The following is a 16,959-nucleotide window of genomic DNA, read 5'->3' as shown; positions in this document are numbered from 1 at the left end:
AACAACATCCTCTTTGATAACACCTGTTGGAGCCGCTGAAAACTAGCCGACAACAAAAACTAGTTAACTAGACCATGGGAAAACTACTGCTAGCTTATTGCGCAGAGACCGGTTGGCCTTTGAGAAGGCAGAAGTATCCATACGTTTTTGGAAGTCAAAATGTGATTGGTTGATGTCACAGTCACTACAAATTGTTGCCTTATTACGGTTGAATGGCAAATGACTTCTATCTTGCTTCTGATCTATCTAGCCAAAGGCTGACTAGAGTTAGCTCCCCAGAAACTAGCAAAGAAAAATCCTGATTGGATCTTTATTTCCTCTTCAGTGTTAACCCTTTCCTTTCCAACAAAACTGAAGAGATTAAATCAGAACATTGAAAATATTATTGCTATTATTTTATAAATACTTATCCCTTCTCTGAAGGCATAGAAGGCCCGTTCTCCCACACTGTTATGAATGTATTAAGAATTCATATGTTGTTCTGAAATACTGGACAATTTGACAAAAATTACAATCATGGACCCCTTGTCCCCCTCCCGGTCTCGGTCTTGACTCGGCCTCGCCCCCCTCTGGACTTGGTCTTGACTCCAAATCTATTTGTTCCTGTTTTGAAATCGGTCTTGCTTTAAGTGGTCTCGAACACAACACTGCTTCAGACACATGAAATGGTTCAAAATGGGAACACTTCGCCCGGTGTGCAGGGCAGCTGATCGACCGGTTGGTGACAAATGTCCTACAATATGATGTTTTTCTAAGTAGTGAGAATGCTCGGGAGTAGGCAATGTTGAAAAGTAATCTTTAGACATGTACTTTTTTAAATGTAGTTTTGTAATTACTGAAACAAGCAGACAAGAAAATTGCATTTGAAAAATGTAAAGTTCTTGCTGTGAGCCAGGCAGGGTCGTGACGTTCTGTGTAATACCGACTGAGTCTATGGAAGGTTCTTTTTGTTCTGAAAACATTACTTTAAATACAACCATGAGGAAACGTGATGCTAATGTATTGAAATTCCCACAGAAGAACATTGTTTCTTAACATTCTCTGAAAAATGTGAGAACATTACTTTAAATAGAACCATGAGGAAACCTGTAGGAAACGTTAAGCTGAAGTACTGAAATTCACACCTTAGAAAGATATGGTTCTCAGAACAATATGTGCTAGCTGGGCATTATTTGTGTCCCTTATTTCACATCTCTCATTTCACATCTCATCAGTTTACTTCTCATAAGGCCAATAAGGAATGACATAACTCTTATTACTACAATATTACATATTTACACCCTTTACTGCATTTTCATGTGTATAGCCCATGGCTCTAACAGTCAAATAACATGGAACATTTTACTTAATATGATGTAATGTAATACTATGGTAGACCAGCGATGAGATGACAAACTGTCTAGCAGTGACTTAATCCAGATTCGTAATAATTTTATTTCTGTCTAAAAGAGAGAACATTTCACTTTCCTGATGAATTAGTTAAAATTGCCAAACTGCTGCTGTGCTCTGCCTCTGAGCAACGCTCATCTCCATACTGTACAACCACACTGATGATAACAGAATATCCATTTATAGAAAGTCATTCTAGATCTAATTTCCGCTTTTAACTCGCACACACTATCACACATACTATAGTGACACATAGTATCATACTGTATATCCAGCAACCCTAACCCTCATATCCGTGCTGAGACTGATGCCCTATACCGTAGTAATGATACGTCTTTGAGGATGTGGATGTCAATAATAATGGCAGTGGGACACTACAGTCAGCAATTGGGCTGCTGATCTCGAGCTCTTATCACTGCTATTATAGGCCTAGGTTTTATCTGTAGAAAGGTCCTATTGTAGTGGTAGATACAGTACATGTTCATGGACGGTTCCCAGGCAGATCGATACCCTGAGGATGTAGAAATTACAGCCCTTAGATTCACTCGCAGTCGGCGTTCCAATTCACCACAAAGTTGTTTGATGGGCTTGAGGTCAGGGCCCTGAGCAGGCCAGTCAAGTTCTTCCACACCGATCCCAACAAACAATTTTTGTACGGACCTTGCTTTGTGCACAGGGCATGGTCATGCTGAAACAGGAAAGGGCCTTCCCCAAACTGTTTCCACAAGTTGGAAGCACTGATGCGTACCATGACCAGCCTTTCAAAGCATTTCCTGGCTACAGATGTAAGTGCTATGGGCTATAGTTATTTAGTCAGGTTACCTTGGCGTTCTTGGGCACGGGGACTAGGGTGGTCTGCTTGAAATGTGTGGGTATTACAGACTGGGTCAGGGAGAGGTTGAAAATGTCAGTGAAGACACTTGCTAGCTGATTAGCGCATGCTCTGAGTACGGGTCCTGATAATCCGTTTGGCCCTGCAGCCTTGTGAATGTTACCTGTTAAAAGGTCTTACTCTCATCGGATACGGAGAGCGCAATCACACAGTCGTCCACAGTCGTGCTCTCATGCATGGTTCAGTGTTGCTTGCCTTGAAGCAAGCATAGAAGGCATTTGGCTCATCTGGTAGGCTTGCTTTATCAGCAGCACGCGGCTGGATTTCCCTTTGTAATCGATGATAGTTTGCAAGCCCTGCCACATCTGACGAGTGACAGGATTCAATCTTAGTAGTATGATTTGATTTTAGTCCTGTATTGACACAATTCTGAGGACATCAACATAAGACAAAAACACTTAGACATTTCTAAAGTGGAAATGTCGGGTGCAGAATCAGGGTATTTTCCTGACAGCCTATTTGTGAGAGGTTATTTGTGAGAGGTTCTCATGCAACACTGCACAAAGGCAGTTGACCTTCTTGTTTTAGTTTTGCTGAGGGGTCAAAAGTGGCACAAGAATCACAGCGAGGAGTTTGGTTAGCAACTGTGTTTTAATCACGTTGCCTATGCACCGAAAGATAACTAATATGATTGTATGTGGGGGTTTTTAATATCCACTGCTCATTTTCCACAAATATAAAACGTATTCAGAACTGAATCTGTCATCTATTTTTGGAATAACCAATTAGGAAAAGAGGAGAGACAGTGATGAACTGGTGCTGAAATACTAATGCCTGAAAATGGACCAGAAAGTGTTCCTCTCCCCTGTAGGCTAACTAAAAAGCCCTTCGGTAGAGGATAGAGAGGAGCTGATCTGGTGATATTCCCCATGTCATGACTGAGGCTGAAAACAGCCTTCCTCTGCATGGCTCCATCGCCATTGTACTTCTACTGGCCTCGCTTAGCAACAACAACAAAAATCCCCTCCTGCTCAGTCCCCCCCTGCTCAGGGAGGATAAAGGAGAGGGATTCTCAGTTTCCATGAGAATTGCAATATCTATTTACACACACCAAAGAACAGCAGTATTGACTCTGCGGGCAGCGATCACAGGGTGACATGCTCAAGAAAGACATTCAAAAGCCTCTCTGTATTGGCAAGGTGGATGTTTATAGATGAAATGCAAACATTTCTCATGTCTAGAATAGACCTAACTTTTAGGAAGAGAGTCCACATGCATCCACAAGCCAGTCAAAACCATAACCACAGGCTCTTGAGTAAGAGGCAGGCTGACTAGATTTCACCCTCGGACAGACAAGATAAATGTATGACCATTTTTCATCTCTGGAAGAACGATAGAAACACAAGACAGCAACTTGAGAGAACGGACTGGAGGGCCCCACCAGGTTGCTCACAAATACTCTCATCATCCCTAAATATGTCCCGTAGACTGCACAGCAACTGCTATCTTTAATCTACCCGATCTTTGGGTCGTTCCATGAAATTAATGCCCTTTGCTTCCCTTTGATACTTGTAAGTAGAAATTGTAAAAGCCTGTTATATTCAATGAAGTGCCCTTTAATGTAGACCTAAATGTTAACCTAAGTATACCTCATAATATCTATAGCTACTTCATCATGGATTTAGCCTAAGTGTAAGCTATACACACTATGCAGGCTAGTTTGTAGGCTCTTTTAACCCTGAAAACATTGGATCACTTCTCATAAGACATTGTAACCAGGTTGTGCAATGGACTGGCTGTTAAAATATCAAAAACATCAATGTGCTTCTCCTATAAAGCAGTAGTCTATGGTGCTATGAGAGGAGAAGTCTATTAATAGGTAGTTATCAATAAAACGGCACAATAAGGCGCAGAGTGTGGGATTTGCCTGCTGGGGGTCTAGGAGACCCTCAACTGGCAACTGCACATCGGTTTCAAGGGATTGTTAAATAAATAAGAACTATTGGGTTGTAATATCACCTCTTGAAGAGCGTAGTCGGAACTACAAAATGTCAGATTATTCCAAATGTAGCTCTATCAGAGTTTTACAGCAAGTACAGTGGGGCAAAAAAGTATTTAGTCAGCCACATATTTTGCAAGTTCTCCCACTGGTAACATCATGCTTTGGGGCTGTTTTTCTGCAAAGGGACCAGGACGACTGATCCGTGTAAAGGAAAGAATGAATGGGGCCATGTATCGTGAGATCTTGAGTGAAAACCTCCTTCCATCAGCAAGGGCATTGAAGATGAAACGTGGCTGGGTCTTTCAGCATGACAATGATCCCAAACACACCGCCTGGGCAACGAAGGAGTGGCTTCGTAAGAAGAATTTCAAGGTCCTGGAGTGGCCTAGCCAGTCTCCAGATCTCAACCCCATAGAAAATCTTTTGAGGGAATTGAAAGTCCGTGCTGCCCAGCAACAGCCCCAAAACTTCACTGCTCTAGAGGAGATCTGCATGGAGGAATGGGCCAAAATACCAGCAACAATGAGTGAAAATCTTGTGAAGACTTACAGAAAATGTTTGACCTCTGTCATTGCCAACAAAAGGTATATAACAAAGTTTTGAGAAAAACTTTTGTTATAGACCAAATACTTATTTTCCACCATAATTTGCAAATAAATTAACAACAAATCCTACAATGTGATTTTCTGGATTTTTTTTTCTCATTTTGTCTGTCATAGTTGAAGTGTACCTATGATGAAAATTACAGGCCTCTCATCTTTTTAAGTGAGAGAACTTGCACAATTGGTGGCTGACGAAATACTTTTTTGCCCCACTGTAACTACATGCTTTTCGTGATCAGTAAACATCAATAATTGTTCATGTCATTTCAGATATGTGTGAGTAGCCTTAAGATATCTCTCAATATTGGCCACCATTCAGATATGCGAGGGTAGAACATTCTTATTACAGCTCAGTGGGGTAGCCTCACGATATCTCTCAATATTGGCCACCATTCAGATATGCGAGGGTAGAACATTCCTATTACAGCTCAGTGGGGTAGCCTCACGATATCTCTCAATATTGGCCACCATTCAGATATGCGAGGGTAGAACATTCTTATTACAGCTCAGTGGGGTAGCCTCACGATCTCTCAATATTGGCCACCATTCAGATATGCGAGGGTAGAACATTCTTATTACAGCTCAGTGGGGTAGCCTCACGATATCTCTCAATATTGGCAGAAAGGAGCATTTGTCAATGTACTGTTAGCTGATGTTTTCTTTGCAAGCTACTGGTAGAAACAGTTGGCTTAAAACAGTGGTAATTATACCTAATGTACTTTTTTCTCCAACCAACGTAGGGCTACCTCACGAAGTTAGCTAACATTATCCCCTTTTCAACATTGTTTTTAAGAGTGTTTAATTCTGATTGCTGCTGACAAGACATGATATGCTACATTGATCGATGGACGATATCAAATTAGCTAGCTAACTAATAACAGATCACGTCAATATGGCTGGTTAAGAAGCTAACTTTCAGGGTATAAACTAGATGGCCAGCTATTTCCAAATATAGTTTGATTTGCTTGCCATCTACAGTGGTGATGACAGAAGTCCGACTGGCAACTTTACCAGGACGAGGATTTACCGGTGTAAATGGATAGGTTACCCTCACGTGTCAGGACCCGGTTTCGAACCTGGGTCTCCGGAGTGAGAAACAGTCACTTAACCAACTGAGCCACGAATAGACAGCAGAACCCAGAAGATGAGGCAGACACAGCAGTACTTAAGACGGTGTATTTAATAAAGAAAAAATCCTAAAATACAAAAAATGGCAAATCCAAAAGGTGGTAGGAAAAACACAAAAAGACCTCAAAAGAAACTCACCAAAAATAAACAAAAACAAAAAACAGAATACCACAAGAACTTCACCCGGAATCGACAAGAGCACACAGAACACTAGGGCAGGGTGCTAACATACAAACACAGAGCACAGAACTGAGGGAAACAAAGGGTTTAAATACAATCAGGGGAAACGAGACACAGGTGCAAATAATAATGGGGATCAAGGGAAAAACATAGGGACAAAAAGCACAATGGGGACATCTACTGACCAAAACCCGGAACAACCCTGGCCAAATACTGACACTCACGTATCTTAAATGGCATGATCAATTGGTGTTTACTGATCATGAAAAGCATGCAGTTACTTGATGTATAACTCTGATGATGGTGTAGTTCTGACCATACTCTTCATGATATTAGTGATATTAAAACCAAATATTAAAACCATAATTTTAATATTAAAATATTAAAACCAAATAGTTAGCTATAACATTTATTTAACAATCCCTTGAAAACAGCACATAGTTGTCAATGGTTTTTTGAGAAGGTGGGGATCTTCTTGCTCCCCAGTAGCCAAATCGAATACTCCTCACCGTATTGTGATGTTAGAATAAAATAGGATCAGATAGAATTGAATAGAATGTGTACTGCAATGTCTACAGTAAAAAGTGTAGGTTCTTGCTTCTACAAATGTGGTGGTGAGTTTGATGCTTTTGCATAAATTGTCTTGCCTTTCAGTGCTGTCACAGAGGGTTAGTGTGCACTATTAGAAAAAAAGTGTTCTTCGGCTGTCCCCAGTAGGAGACATTTTTGATTCCAGGCAGAAACCGTTTTTAGTTCCAGATAGAACCCTCTGTGGAAAGGGTTCTACCTGAAACCAAAAAGGGTTCTTCAAAGGGTTCTTCTATAGTCCTAAAACCAGGAAATAAGTTAGCTCTGGTTCGTTCAGCCATCCCGATGGGAAAAACGAAGGGGGAAAGAATAGGGTTTTGGAATAAATGACGAAATTAAGGTCTGAGATTAACACAGGCTTAGGAGATCTTATACGTTTGGTTCTATGAGATAATAGCAGTCAGTTAACATGACTATGAATTATGATGCCTTTTTATTATTATATAATATTCACAAAAAGTGACGTAAGCGGATGAAGATTAAACCTACAAAAACATTTTCCTCATAAGTTTTGTCCAACGAACCATGACGGAGTTGGTGCCTACAAAAAGAAGCTATTGCTATTTCTCACTAAGGGGACAGCCAAAGAACCCTTTTGGGTTCGAGATAGCACCTTTCTTTCTAAGAGTGCATTTAAACCAACTTGTGTGACATTGGACCTGTCTAAATCTGCTTAAAGCAGAGCGGAGGACTCCTTGCTGAGGGGTAAAAAGAGAGAAACAGAGAAAGTGAAATCCCTGTCAGTGCCAAGGGTGTGTGGATGATGTGTGCTGAGACAGTGTGCATATCCCTGCTTAGAGGGATAGTTCGGGATTTTGGCAATCTACTTCCCCAGAGTCAGATAAACTTGTGGATACAATTGTTTTGTATCTGCATGCAGTTTGAAGGAAGTTCCAAACTATCGTTAGTGCAATGACTGGAAGTCTATAACAAGTTAGCACTGACTTGTGAAACTACCTCTAGCTTCCTTTATACTGGACAGAGACATAAAAACGGTATCCACGATTGACAAAATACCGACCTATTCCTTTTACAACATTTTACTTGTGCCTTATTGCACAAGGAGAATCGCCTTTATTAATGCTGAGTTCTGAAGAAAGAAACTCTGTTAAATAAGTTTAGACAAACGAAAATGGACCCCCCATCCTATCTCACCAAAATCACAGAATAGATTGAGTGCCACTTTCTGAGGTTGTTTGAGTCGGCAGAGTGAAAACCCTTCTCATGAGCTGATCGTTTTAGACAGGAGGGGAGTTTCTCAATATGCAAACTCCCGTGCTTCACACTCTCATGCTCAGAGTTTGTTCTCCAAGAGTGTTCGAGTTTAGTCTTAACTTGGGGACTCGTATTGCTCAGATCAGTGCTTCACTTGATCTATAGAGAGAAATACAGTAAAACCAATGGGAATTAGAAAATATACTTGTTATAAGCACAGTTCAAGTACATAAGAGGAATAACCCTCTTCACAACCAAAACCTATTATATCAGGTTAGGGAAACTCCACAGAAACTTTTGCTTGCCTTTGACTTTTCAATAATGGATGTCCCTTCCAAACAATAAAAACACTGATGTTCTGGTTGAATGAATATCCACCATAAAACCCATGCCCTGATTTCACTACTGTAACCATCTGTATCTTATCAGCACCACCACTCTGCACTGGAGTGGTCAATACTTTCTGAAACTACGGAGACGCCCCAAATGGCAGCCTATTCCCCTGGTCAAAAGTAGTGGACCACATAGGGAACAGGGTACCATTTGGGACTCATCCTAAGATGACTATGTTATATGATGGACATGTAATTAATGTAGAGGACGAGGGAAGGGACTGAGAGGGTGAGGTCACAAAGGACGGTGTCTTAATGGATCAAAGCTACTTTAGGCTAACTGAAAAAGGATTAGGAAGAGCTGCTTAAAACATGGAGAAGAAACATCCAATCCTCCCCGCCCGGCTAAAACAGAGAGCAGGGCTAAGGTGGAATCAGGCATCAGGACTCAACATGCTGTGTGGCGGCGTGGTGCTGACAGACACTGACACGTGTGAAAGCAGTTATGTGATATGTTAATCATGATGAAAGTCTGCACTGACTCCCCAGCTATTCTCCCCCATGAACCAACTGGGAAATACGGCCCATAATATATACTACACGAAGTGTACAAAACATTAGGAACACCTTCCTAATAGTGACTGGCACCATCTTTTGCCCTCAGAACACTCAATTCGTCGGGGAATGGACTCTACAAGGTGTCAAGCATTCCATAGGGATGCTGTCCCATGTTGACTCCAATGATTCCCAGAGTTGTGTCAAGTTGGCTGGATGTCCTTTGGGTGGTGGACCATTCTTGATACACACGGGAAACTGTTGTGCGTACTGCCATGAACTGTTCAAAGAACTTACATGTTGTCTTGCCCATTTACCATATGAATGGCACACATACACAACCCATGTCTCTGTCTCAATTGTCTCAAGGCTTAAAAATCTTTCTTTAACTTGTCTCCTACTCTTCATCTACACTGATTGAAGTGGATTTAAAATGGCTGGGCGGCCAGCACTAGGAAGAGTTGGTGCTTCCAAACTTCTTCCATTTAAGAATGATGGAGGCCAATGTGTTCTTGGGGACCTTCAATGATGCAGAAATATTTTGTTACCCTTCCCCATAGCCCTGTCTCGACGGACAATTCCTTCGAGCTTGGTTTTTGCTCTGACATGCACTGTCTACTGTGGGACCTTATATAGGCAGGTGTGTGCCTTTCCAAATAATGTTCAATCAACAGGATGCAAGTGAGCTCAATTTCGAGTCTCATAGCAAAGGGTGTGAATACTTATGTAAATAAGGTATTTCTGTTTTTATATTTTATTTCTAAAAACCTGTTTTCGCTTGGTCATTATGGGTTATTGTGTGTAGATTAATGAGGAAAATAAATCATTTCATCAATTCTAGAATAAGGCTATAACGTTTCAAAATCTGGAAAAAGGGAAGGGGTCTGAACACTTTCCGAATGCACTGTACAAAGTAAAAGTGGTATACATCAAATTCCTTGTATTAAGCAAACCAGACGGCACGATTTTCTTGTTTTTTTTTTTTATTTATGGTCAGCCAGGGGCACACTCCAACACTCAGACATAATTTACAAACACAGTATGTCTTTAGTGAGTGCACTAAATCAGAGACAGTAGGGATGACAACGCTTTATATTGATAGGTGTGTGAAATGGACCACATTGCTGTCCTGCCCCAGCATTCAAAATGTAATGAGTACTTTTTGTTTTCAGGGAAAATGTATTGGAGTAAAAAGTACATATTTTCTTTAGGAATGTAGTGGAGTAAAAGTAAAAGTTGTCAAAAATATAAGTAGTGAAGTACAGCTACAAGAAAAATGCTTAAGTAGTGCTTCAAAGTATTTTTAATTTGTAACTTTACACCACTGCAAAAAACATAATGACATCACTGTGCTTATCCTATCAACCATCAGTTCTTCAATGTTATATCCACTATCAGAAAAAAACTGTATGGGCAGCACCTACTGGAAAATGTATCAATCTACAGCATTTGCATATCAGTGCCTTTTCAGATGAGGGGGACGATTAGTTTATTCATGAGCATAGCCTTATTTCTATTACAGCATATTGGATGACTGTCATTCATATTCCATTCACCCAGTTTAAAATGTAACAGCGATAGGTTTAGGCTACTACATGATACTCAAAATGTCCCTATAACCATCATGAGGTTGCTACAACCTAGCCTTTGAATGAAAGTTTACAACGTAGGTGCACACAGGTCGAGAGACAAATTTGATGTGACAGGCAGTGACACATGGACAGACAATAACATTCAATAACGCCGTGCACACTTTTGCCTGCATCTAGCTGATAGTGGGTGTAATCATTAGTCCAACAGTTGCAAACAGGAGTTTCTATTGGACAAATTCAGGTATGTTTATCCCCGTTTTGTTCTGTTTGCTTCTGTTTAAGAAACGTTTTTCCACAGAATTGGCAGAATGAATACACCCCTGATCACACAAACACAGTTCAGTTTCATAGCAGCCATGTAGAATTCCTTCTCACATCGACATTATGCTCTCTCCTCCTTTCACCTCTTCCCTTCGCTTGTGGGAAAGACACAACACATCAGCTGTATGTGACCAGGTGAAAAAACCTTTCCAAGCCAAACCGCTAGACATAGCCTACATTGATCTCACCATATTTACTAAAGTAACATCATAGTCAGCATAGCTAACAGAACTAACATTTACATTTACATTTAAGTCATTTAGCAGACGCTCACACATTAGTAAACCCGCTACAATCATGCAGTAATGTTACAGTCAGTAAGTAGTTACACCGGCGGGTCCCGGTGGCAATAAAAGCTTACCTTGACTTGGAAGAGTTCCAGTGTTGTGTTAGCCAGCTAGCTCGGTTTCCCTCGGTTTGAGCAGGGTGTTTCAGTAGGCTAAACTAGCTAGCTGCATTTGAAAAAAGCTGAAAGTGAGGAAAGAACTAACAAAATCTCTCCCTCTCTCTATTTCTCTTGCTTTTCCTTCAATTAGGAAGAAATTAATTTGTTCAAAGTCATTCCAAAGGGCAGGTTTAACAGAACAAATCATGTGACCATACTTTATCACTCATATATAATATCATCAATGATGCGTTGATTCCGCCTGCACTGATCTGTCTTGTATCTCACAAAGGGTAATGGGATAGCTCAAAAGTAGTTTGGCTACAATGAGTTTTCATAACATTACATATTACCTAGGCGACGTCGCCTAATGAAGCCAATTTCACTCTCAAATAGTACAAATTAATATATGCTAAAACAATAAATCCATAATTGATTGTCAAGATTTTTTTGCTGAGGTAGTCTTAGTTGCCTACATTTAGCGAAGAAGTTTGGTGCTTGACAGAGCAGTATTTCTGGAGTTTGACAATGTGCACGACAACTAGCTTACATTTTTCCATTAGGTTGTTAACGTAGCTCTAAGCCATTCACCTCATATGAAATTAATAGGAAGCTAACCTAAAGCACACACTCAGTGCTGAACACCAAATGTTTCCTCCACAACCTAGCTAGTTAGCAGGCAACTTTAGCAACAATATTTTATCACAAATGATGACTTTTGAAGAAGCTGTTGGCGCTGCCTGTTCTGCAGTGATAGCCTCCCGTTAGCTCAGCCTGTGCTGCACTCAGCTGATCCCAACGATCGCAGAGAAACACGCTGATCTACGGACGGATTTCTGACAACAGTCACTCTTTACGCGATCGGCATTCACCTCTGAAGGTAAATAATGTCCTTACATTCAGTAATCTTGCTGATTTGTCATCCTGAGGGTCCCAGAGATAAAATGTAGCCATCATTTTGTTTGATAAAATCCAATTTTATATTCAAATGTAGTAACTGGGTTCTACAGTTTGAACCCCTGCTGTGTAATAATTTAGCTAGCTATTCTGCATATTTCATAGAGTCATAGAGTGCAGTGATATCAAAAATTAGGAACTAAGTTAAAAAAAATTGAATAGCGGATGATTGGGAATCCTAACATTTTAGGATGAGTCCCACGTCCTACAAGACAGATTGGATGAGGGAAGTGCATCGCGTTGGAGTGATGCCATCTGACGTAAGACAATGGGCCTATATAGCGTTTGCAAAATCATCAACATCTGTTTCAATTCAACCCAGAATTTAACTAAAAATAGACAATAAAATAGGCCTAGTGTTTCAAGCTCTGGTTGATTTCAAATGTAATGATATATACTGATATTGAATTGTGTTCGGATGTCAACGCATCCAAATATCAATATTTGAAGGAGATGTATCTACTGCTTGGATAGTTCCATCTGTGACACTGGCTTTAATTCCAGTTTGTCTACAGATTAATAATTGATATGTTGGATTCAAGTCTCCATTTCAACCCAAAATCAAGGTAAAGAATAGGAATAATTCAAACTTTATTTAAGCATTTAAAAGTGTGATTTAGACCCGATTCTTTAACTTTTTGTGGGATTGAGAAGGAGACATGAATCCAACATATCAATTATCAATTTGTAGACAAACAAAGTCAGTGGCACAGATGGAGCCAACTATCCAAACAGAAGACAAATCTCCTTCAAATGTTGATATTTGGTTGCGTTGACAACCAAACACAATTCAATATAATTTTGAAATACAATAAATAGCCTATTAACTTAGACAAGTTAACAAACTATATGTTGGATTCATGTCTCCAACTCAACCACAAATAAAAATTTAAGAATGGGATTAAGACAGTGGCTCATATGGAACAATCAGTAGATACATCGCCTTTAAATGTTGATATTTGGTTGCGTTGTCAACCAAACACAATTCAATATTACTTTTTTAATACTAAAGTTAAGGCTAACTTTCCACATTAAAATGGCCACATTGAGGTTACTGTAACTATAAATGTTTTCTTATGTAATTACATAAAGTGTGCATGTTCAAGATTGCATGCATAGGTTATAGCAGGTCTGTGGAGAACTTTACAATTGCTGCAATAATCTGCGCAAAATCTTGAACGGCATTGATGACTTGCACTTGTATTTTTATGTATTTTCAACTGCAATCCAGGCCACTTGGTTCTGCTATTAACACACTGATAACACAATAAAATGTTGTATAAATAAACAAAATATCTGACATTGTATTCCTATTTAAAGTGTTATCAGTGTGTTTGTATTCCTATTTAATCCTATTTAATTGAAAGCACAGTGATGGACATTTGGGTGACTAACTGTCACACCCTGACCTTAGAGCTTTTTATGTCTCTATTTTGGTTTGGTCAGGGTGTGATTTGGGTGGGCATTCAATGTTATTTTTTCTATGTTTTTGTATTTCTTTGTTTTGGTCAGGTATGGTTCTCAATCAGGGACAGCTGTCTATCGTTGTCTCTGATTGGGAACCATACTTAGGTAGCTTTTGGCCACATGGGTTTTGTGGGTCGTTGTTTTCTGTATGGTTTAGTTTCCTTACAGAACTGTTCGTTTTCCTCTTTGTTCGAGTGTTCTGAGTTAATAAAATATCATGAACATGTGCCACGCTGCGCTTTGGTCCAGTCATTTACAGGAAGAGGATCGTTACACTAACTAAACCAAAAATCAGATATTGTTTTTCCATTGGAATTTGTTGATGCTTTTAGATGGTTGCAAGCATAGTGATAACACATTGAAAATTCAACAAATTATTTTTGCATGGGTAAATAAATATTGTAATCTCATTGATCAACATCTACCAAATATTACCAATTATCCACATTGAAAGTATGTGGTGTGCCCAGTAGGTTGATAGAAGGGGGCACAATGCCAAAGAATCTTCACAAAATACTTAATTTAAATAACAAACTATTCAACTGTCATTGTGGGTAATGCGTTTTAGTTTGAACAGGCTATATCGCCTATGTTTTCGTGGTAAACGTTTATATTTTGGGGTTGAATTCACATGGAAACAACGTTGATTCAACCAGTTTTTGCACAGTGGATGGTAATTCCAGGTTGTTGCTGGATATTACAGGCTAAACCTCCCACATGTCAAACCTACGACACACACATATGGAGTGAGTGTTAGCAGGCTAGTCTAGAGACAGCGACGATGATACTGTGACATTTAAGGACAAATACACCCTTCTACAAACAATATAAGATGTGGGATGTTTCTATGGTGGCCATGTGCCTGAAAAGACGAAAGGACGGTGCAGCGCCGGTCCTATATTGCTCGTCTAGTTTCCCGTCGCATCTACCCGTCCCGTAGCCGCAATTCTAACTACATTACATTTCCGCCCACAAGCCAAACTGACCCTTTGAAATACGGGCTCACCCAGTACACCGGAGGACGTTTGCAGCGAGGAGGCAGCACTTGGATCTGTCTTTTCTCCCTCGCGTTGCGATCGGTGTCTGTGCCAAAAGCCCTCGGTGCCGTCTCTGCTGTCGGAGGAGCTGATACTGGCAGCTGCAGCTGCTGCTCCCGTCGCCCCGGTCTCAGGCATGCTATTTCAGTGGGGTGTAACGGACGATACTCTCCGGGAAAAGGGAGAATGAAATAGCATCTCAGGCAGGCAAAGCAGGGACCGCGACAGACCGGTGGGTCAGAGAGACAGAGGTTAAATTAACGTGAAGTGATGGTTGTTGTGCTGGTGGCTCATCCTAGTTTGCAGCAGAATGCGAGCAGATGGATAGCGCTCGGTTGATTCTTAAATATCGAGGCTTAAGAGAAAAGGGGAGACGACACGTATGCTACAAGCCAGCCACCACACACAGACACATGCACTGGAAATAAAATATCGTTATTTTCCTCCTTGCCCTCCAAGAGAGCATTTCAATAAATACACCTTTCACTTTCTCTGACCTCTGCAAACAGCCAGAGAGCAAATTGTTTTTTTTTATAGAACCACTACCCGATGAAGCGCCACCCCCCATCTGATATCAGTCAAAATACTAAACGATTTACTTTCCAATCCCACTGGTCACGCTGTCATTTCAATTTAGATAATTGGGTACTATTTGGTTGAGACGTTGATCAATGATATTACAACCTATAGTCACCCACTCAAAAATACAAAAGTTAGTAAAATGTCCAATGTATTATCATGATGCTTTCAACCATCTACTAATAAAACCACAACCAAATTCCAAGGGAAAAACAGTGTCAGATTGTTGGTTAAATTGGCACCTAAATGTATGTCACTGTGCTTTCAACCATTTAAAGGCACAGCAAAGTTCAAATGGGAATACAATGATCTATATTGTGTTTATGTATACAGCAGATTAGTATGATATCACTGCTTCATCTAATAGCCCAACCAAATGATGCTGGATTGCAGTTGAGATGCATTACCAGTAGTACTACTCTTCAAGACTTTGTGCAGATTATTACAGCAATTGTGAAGATCACCACTGACCTGTGATGACCTATGGGTTCTATCTTGAACAGGCATGCTTACATGATTGCGTAAGAAGAAATGTATTGTTGCAGTAACCTCAAAATGTGGCTATGGATGTGTTACTCCATTTTCAGGTTGAATGTTACATTAGTTTATAGCCTTAACGTTAGGATATTTACTATATTACAAAAGTAAGGCTTAAAAAACAAGATATATATTTTATCAATAATGTCTGTTAATGCCGAAAAGGCTCCGACCATCTTGAATGGCCTTTTCTATTACAAATTTGGAAGATTTCAACTTTCCAGCTGGAATAATAAATATAATAAAAAATATTATATACATGTTCCTTAATCAAAAATATACACAAATAATACATTATCTGATGAAATTGCTTTAGAAAGTGGCACAAGACAGGGTTGTCCTCTCTCCAGTTTTCACTGGCAATTGAACCACTTGCAGAAAGAATTTGACAATAACCAAATGTAACAGGTGCCAGTATTGGTAAGCATGAATATAAACTAATCTTATTTGCAGATGATCTCCTGATATACCTGACCAATATTGAAAACGCAATGCCCCACTTGTTAAAAATATTTTCAAAATACTCTAAAATCTCAGGATATACAATGAACGTGAAAAAAAAACATGAAATAATGGCAATCGGAAAAATGAAAAGAATAGCTCATGATCTACAGCAATCCTTTAAGTGGAACACAAAAAATATCAAATACTTAGGGCGCTAAATAAGTGATAAACAAATATATAAAGATAACTTTATCCCATTACTCAACAATATGAAAACAGGTTTATTTGTTCCATTTTATCTTCCCATAAAGCTTACAGGTAGGTAGAATAAACCTCTTCAGAATGGTAATACCAATTACCCCACCGAAGACATCCTTTAAAAAAGTATACAGTGGGGCAAAAAAGTATTTAGTCAGCCATCAATTGTGCAAGTTCTCCCACTTAAAAAGATGAGGCCTGTAATTTTCATCACTTCAACTATGACAGAAAAAATGAGAAAAAAAATCCAGAAAAATCACATTGTAGGATTTTAATGAATTTATTTGCAAATTATGGTGGAAATAAGTATTTGGTCAAAAACAAAAGTTTCTCAATACTTTGTTATATACCCTTTGTTGGCAATGACAGAGGTCAAACATTTTCTGTAAGTCTTCACAAGGTTTTCACACACTGTTGCTGGTATTTTGGCCCATTCCTCCATGCAGATCTCCTCTAGAGCAGTGATGTTTTGGGTCTGTTGCTGGGCAACACGGACTTTCAACTCCCTTCAAAGATTTTCTATGGGGTTGAGATCTGGAGACTGGCTAGGCCACTCCAG

The 16,959-nt window shown here is 39.7% G+C and overlaps 1 protein-coding gene across 3 annotated transcripts in view; it reads right to left on the bottom strand.

Annotated features, from left to right (window-relative positions):
• Positions 1 to 15,073, bottom strand: part of LOC135556144 (anoctamin-8-like) — a 62,825-nt gene extending 47,752 nt beyond the window's left edge. For 2 of the 3 annotated variants that reach the window (XM_064989089.1, XM_064989090.1), the window contains exon 1: positions 14,552 to 15,073. In XM_064989089.1, coding sequence (XP_064845161.1) covers positions 14,552 to 14,720 — 169 coding nt within the window. In that variant the 5' untranslated portion in view covers positions 14,721 to 15,073. Of the gene's footprint in view, positions 1 to 14,531 lie in introns of all 3 variants that reach the window. The other variant, XM_064989091.1, reaches the window with a different exon arrangement.
• Between the last annotated feature and the right edge of the window lie 1,886 nt (positions 15,074 to 16,959).

This window comes from Oncorhynchus masou, chromosome 15 (genome assembly GCF_036934945.1).
Source record: "Oncorhynchus masou masou isolate Uvic2021 chromosome 15, UVic_Omas_1.1, whole genome shotgun sequence".
Taxonomy (NCBI): domain Eukaryota; kingdom Metazoa; phylum Chordata; class Actinopteri; order Salmoniformes; family Salmonidae; genus Oncorhynchus; species Oncorhynchus masou.
The sequence above is the reverse complement of the archived record's forward strand: the minus strand, read 5'-3'. Positions and strand labels throughout refer to the sequence as shown.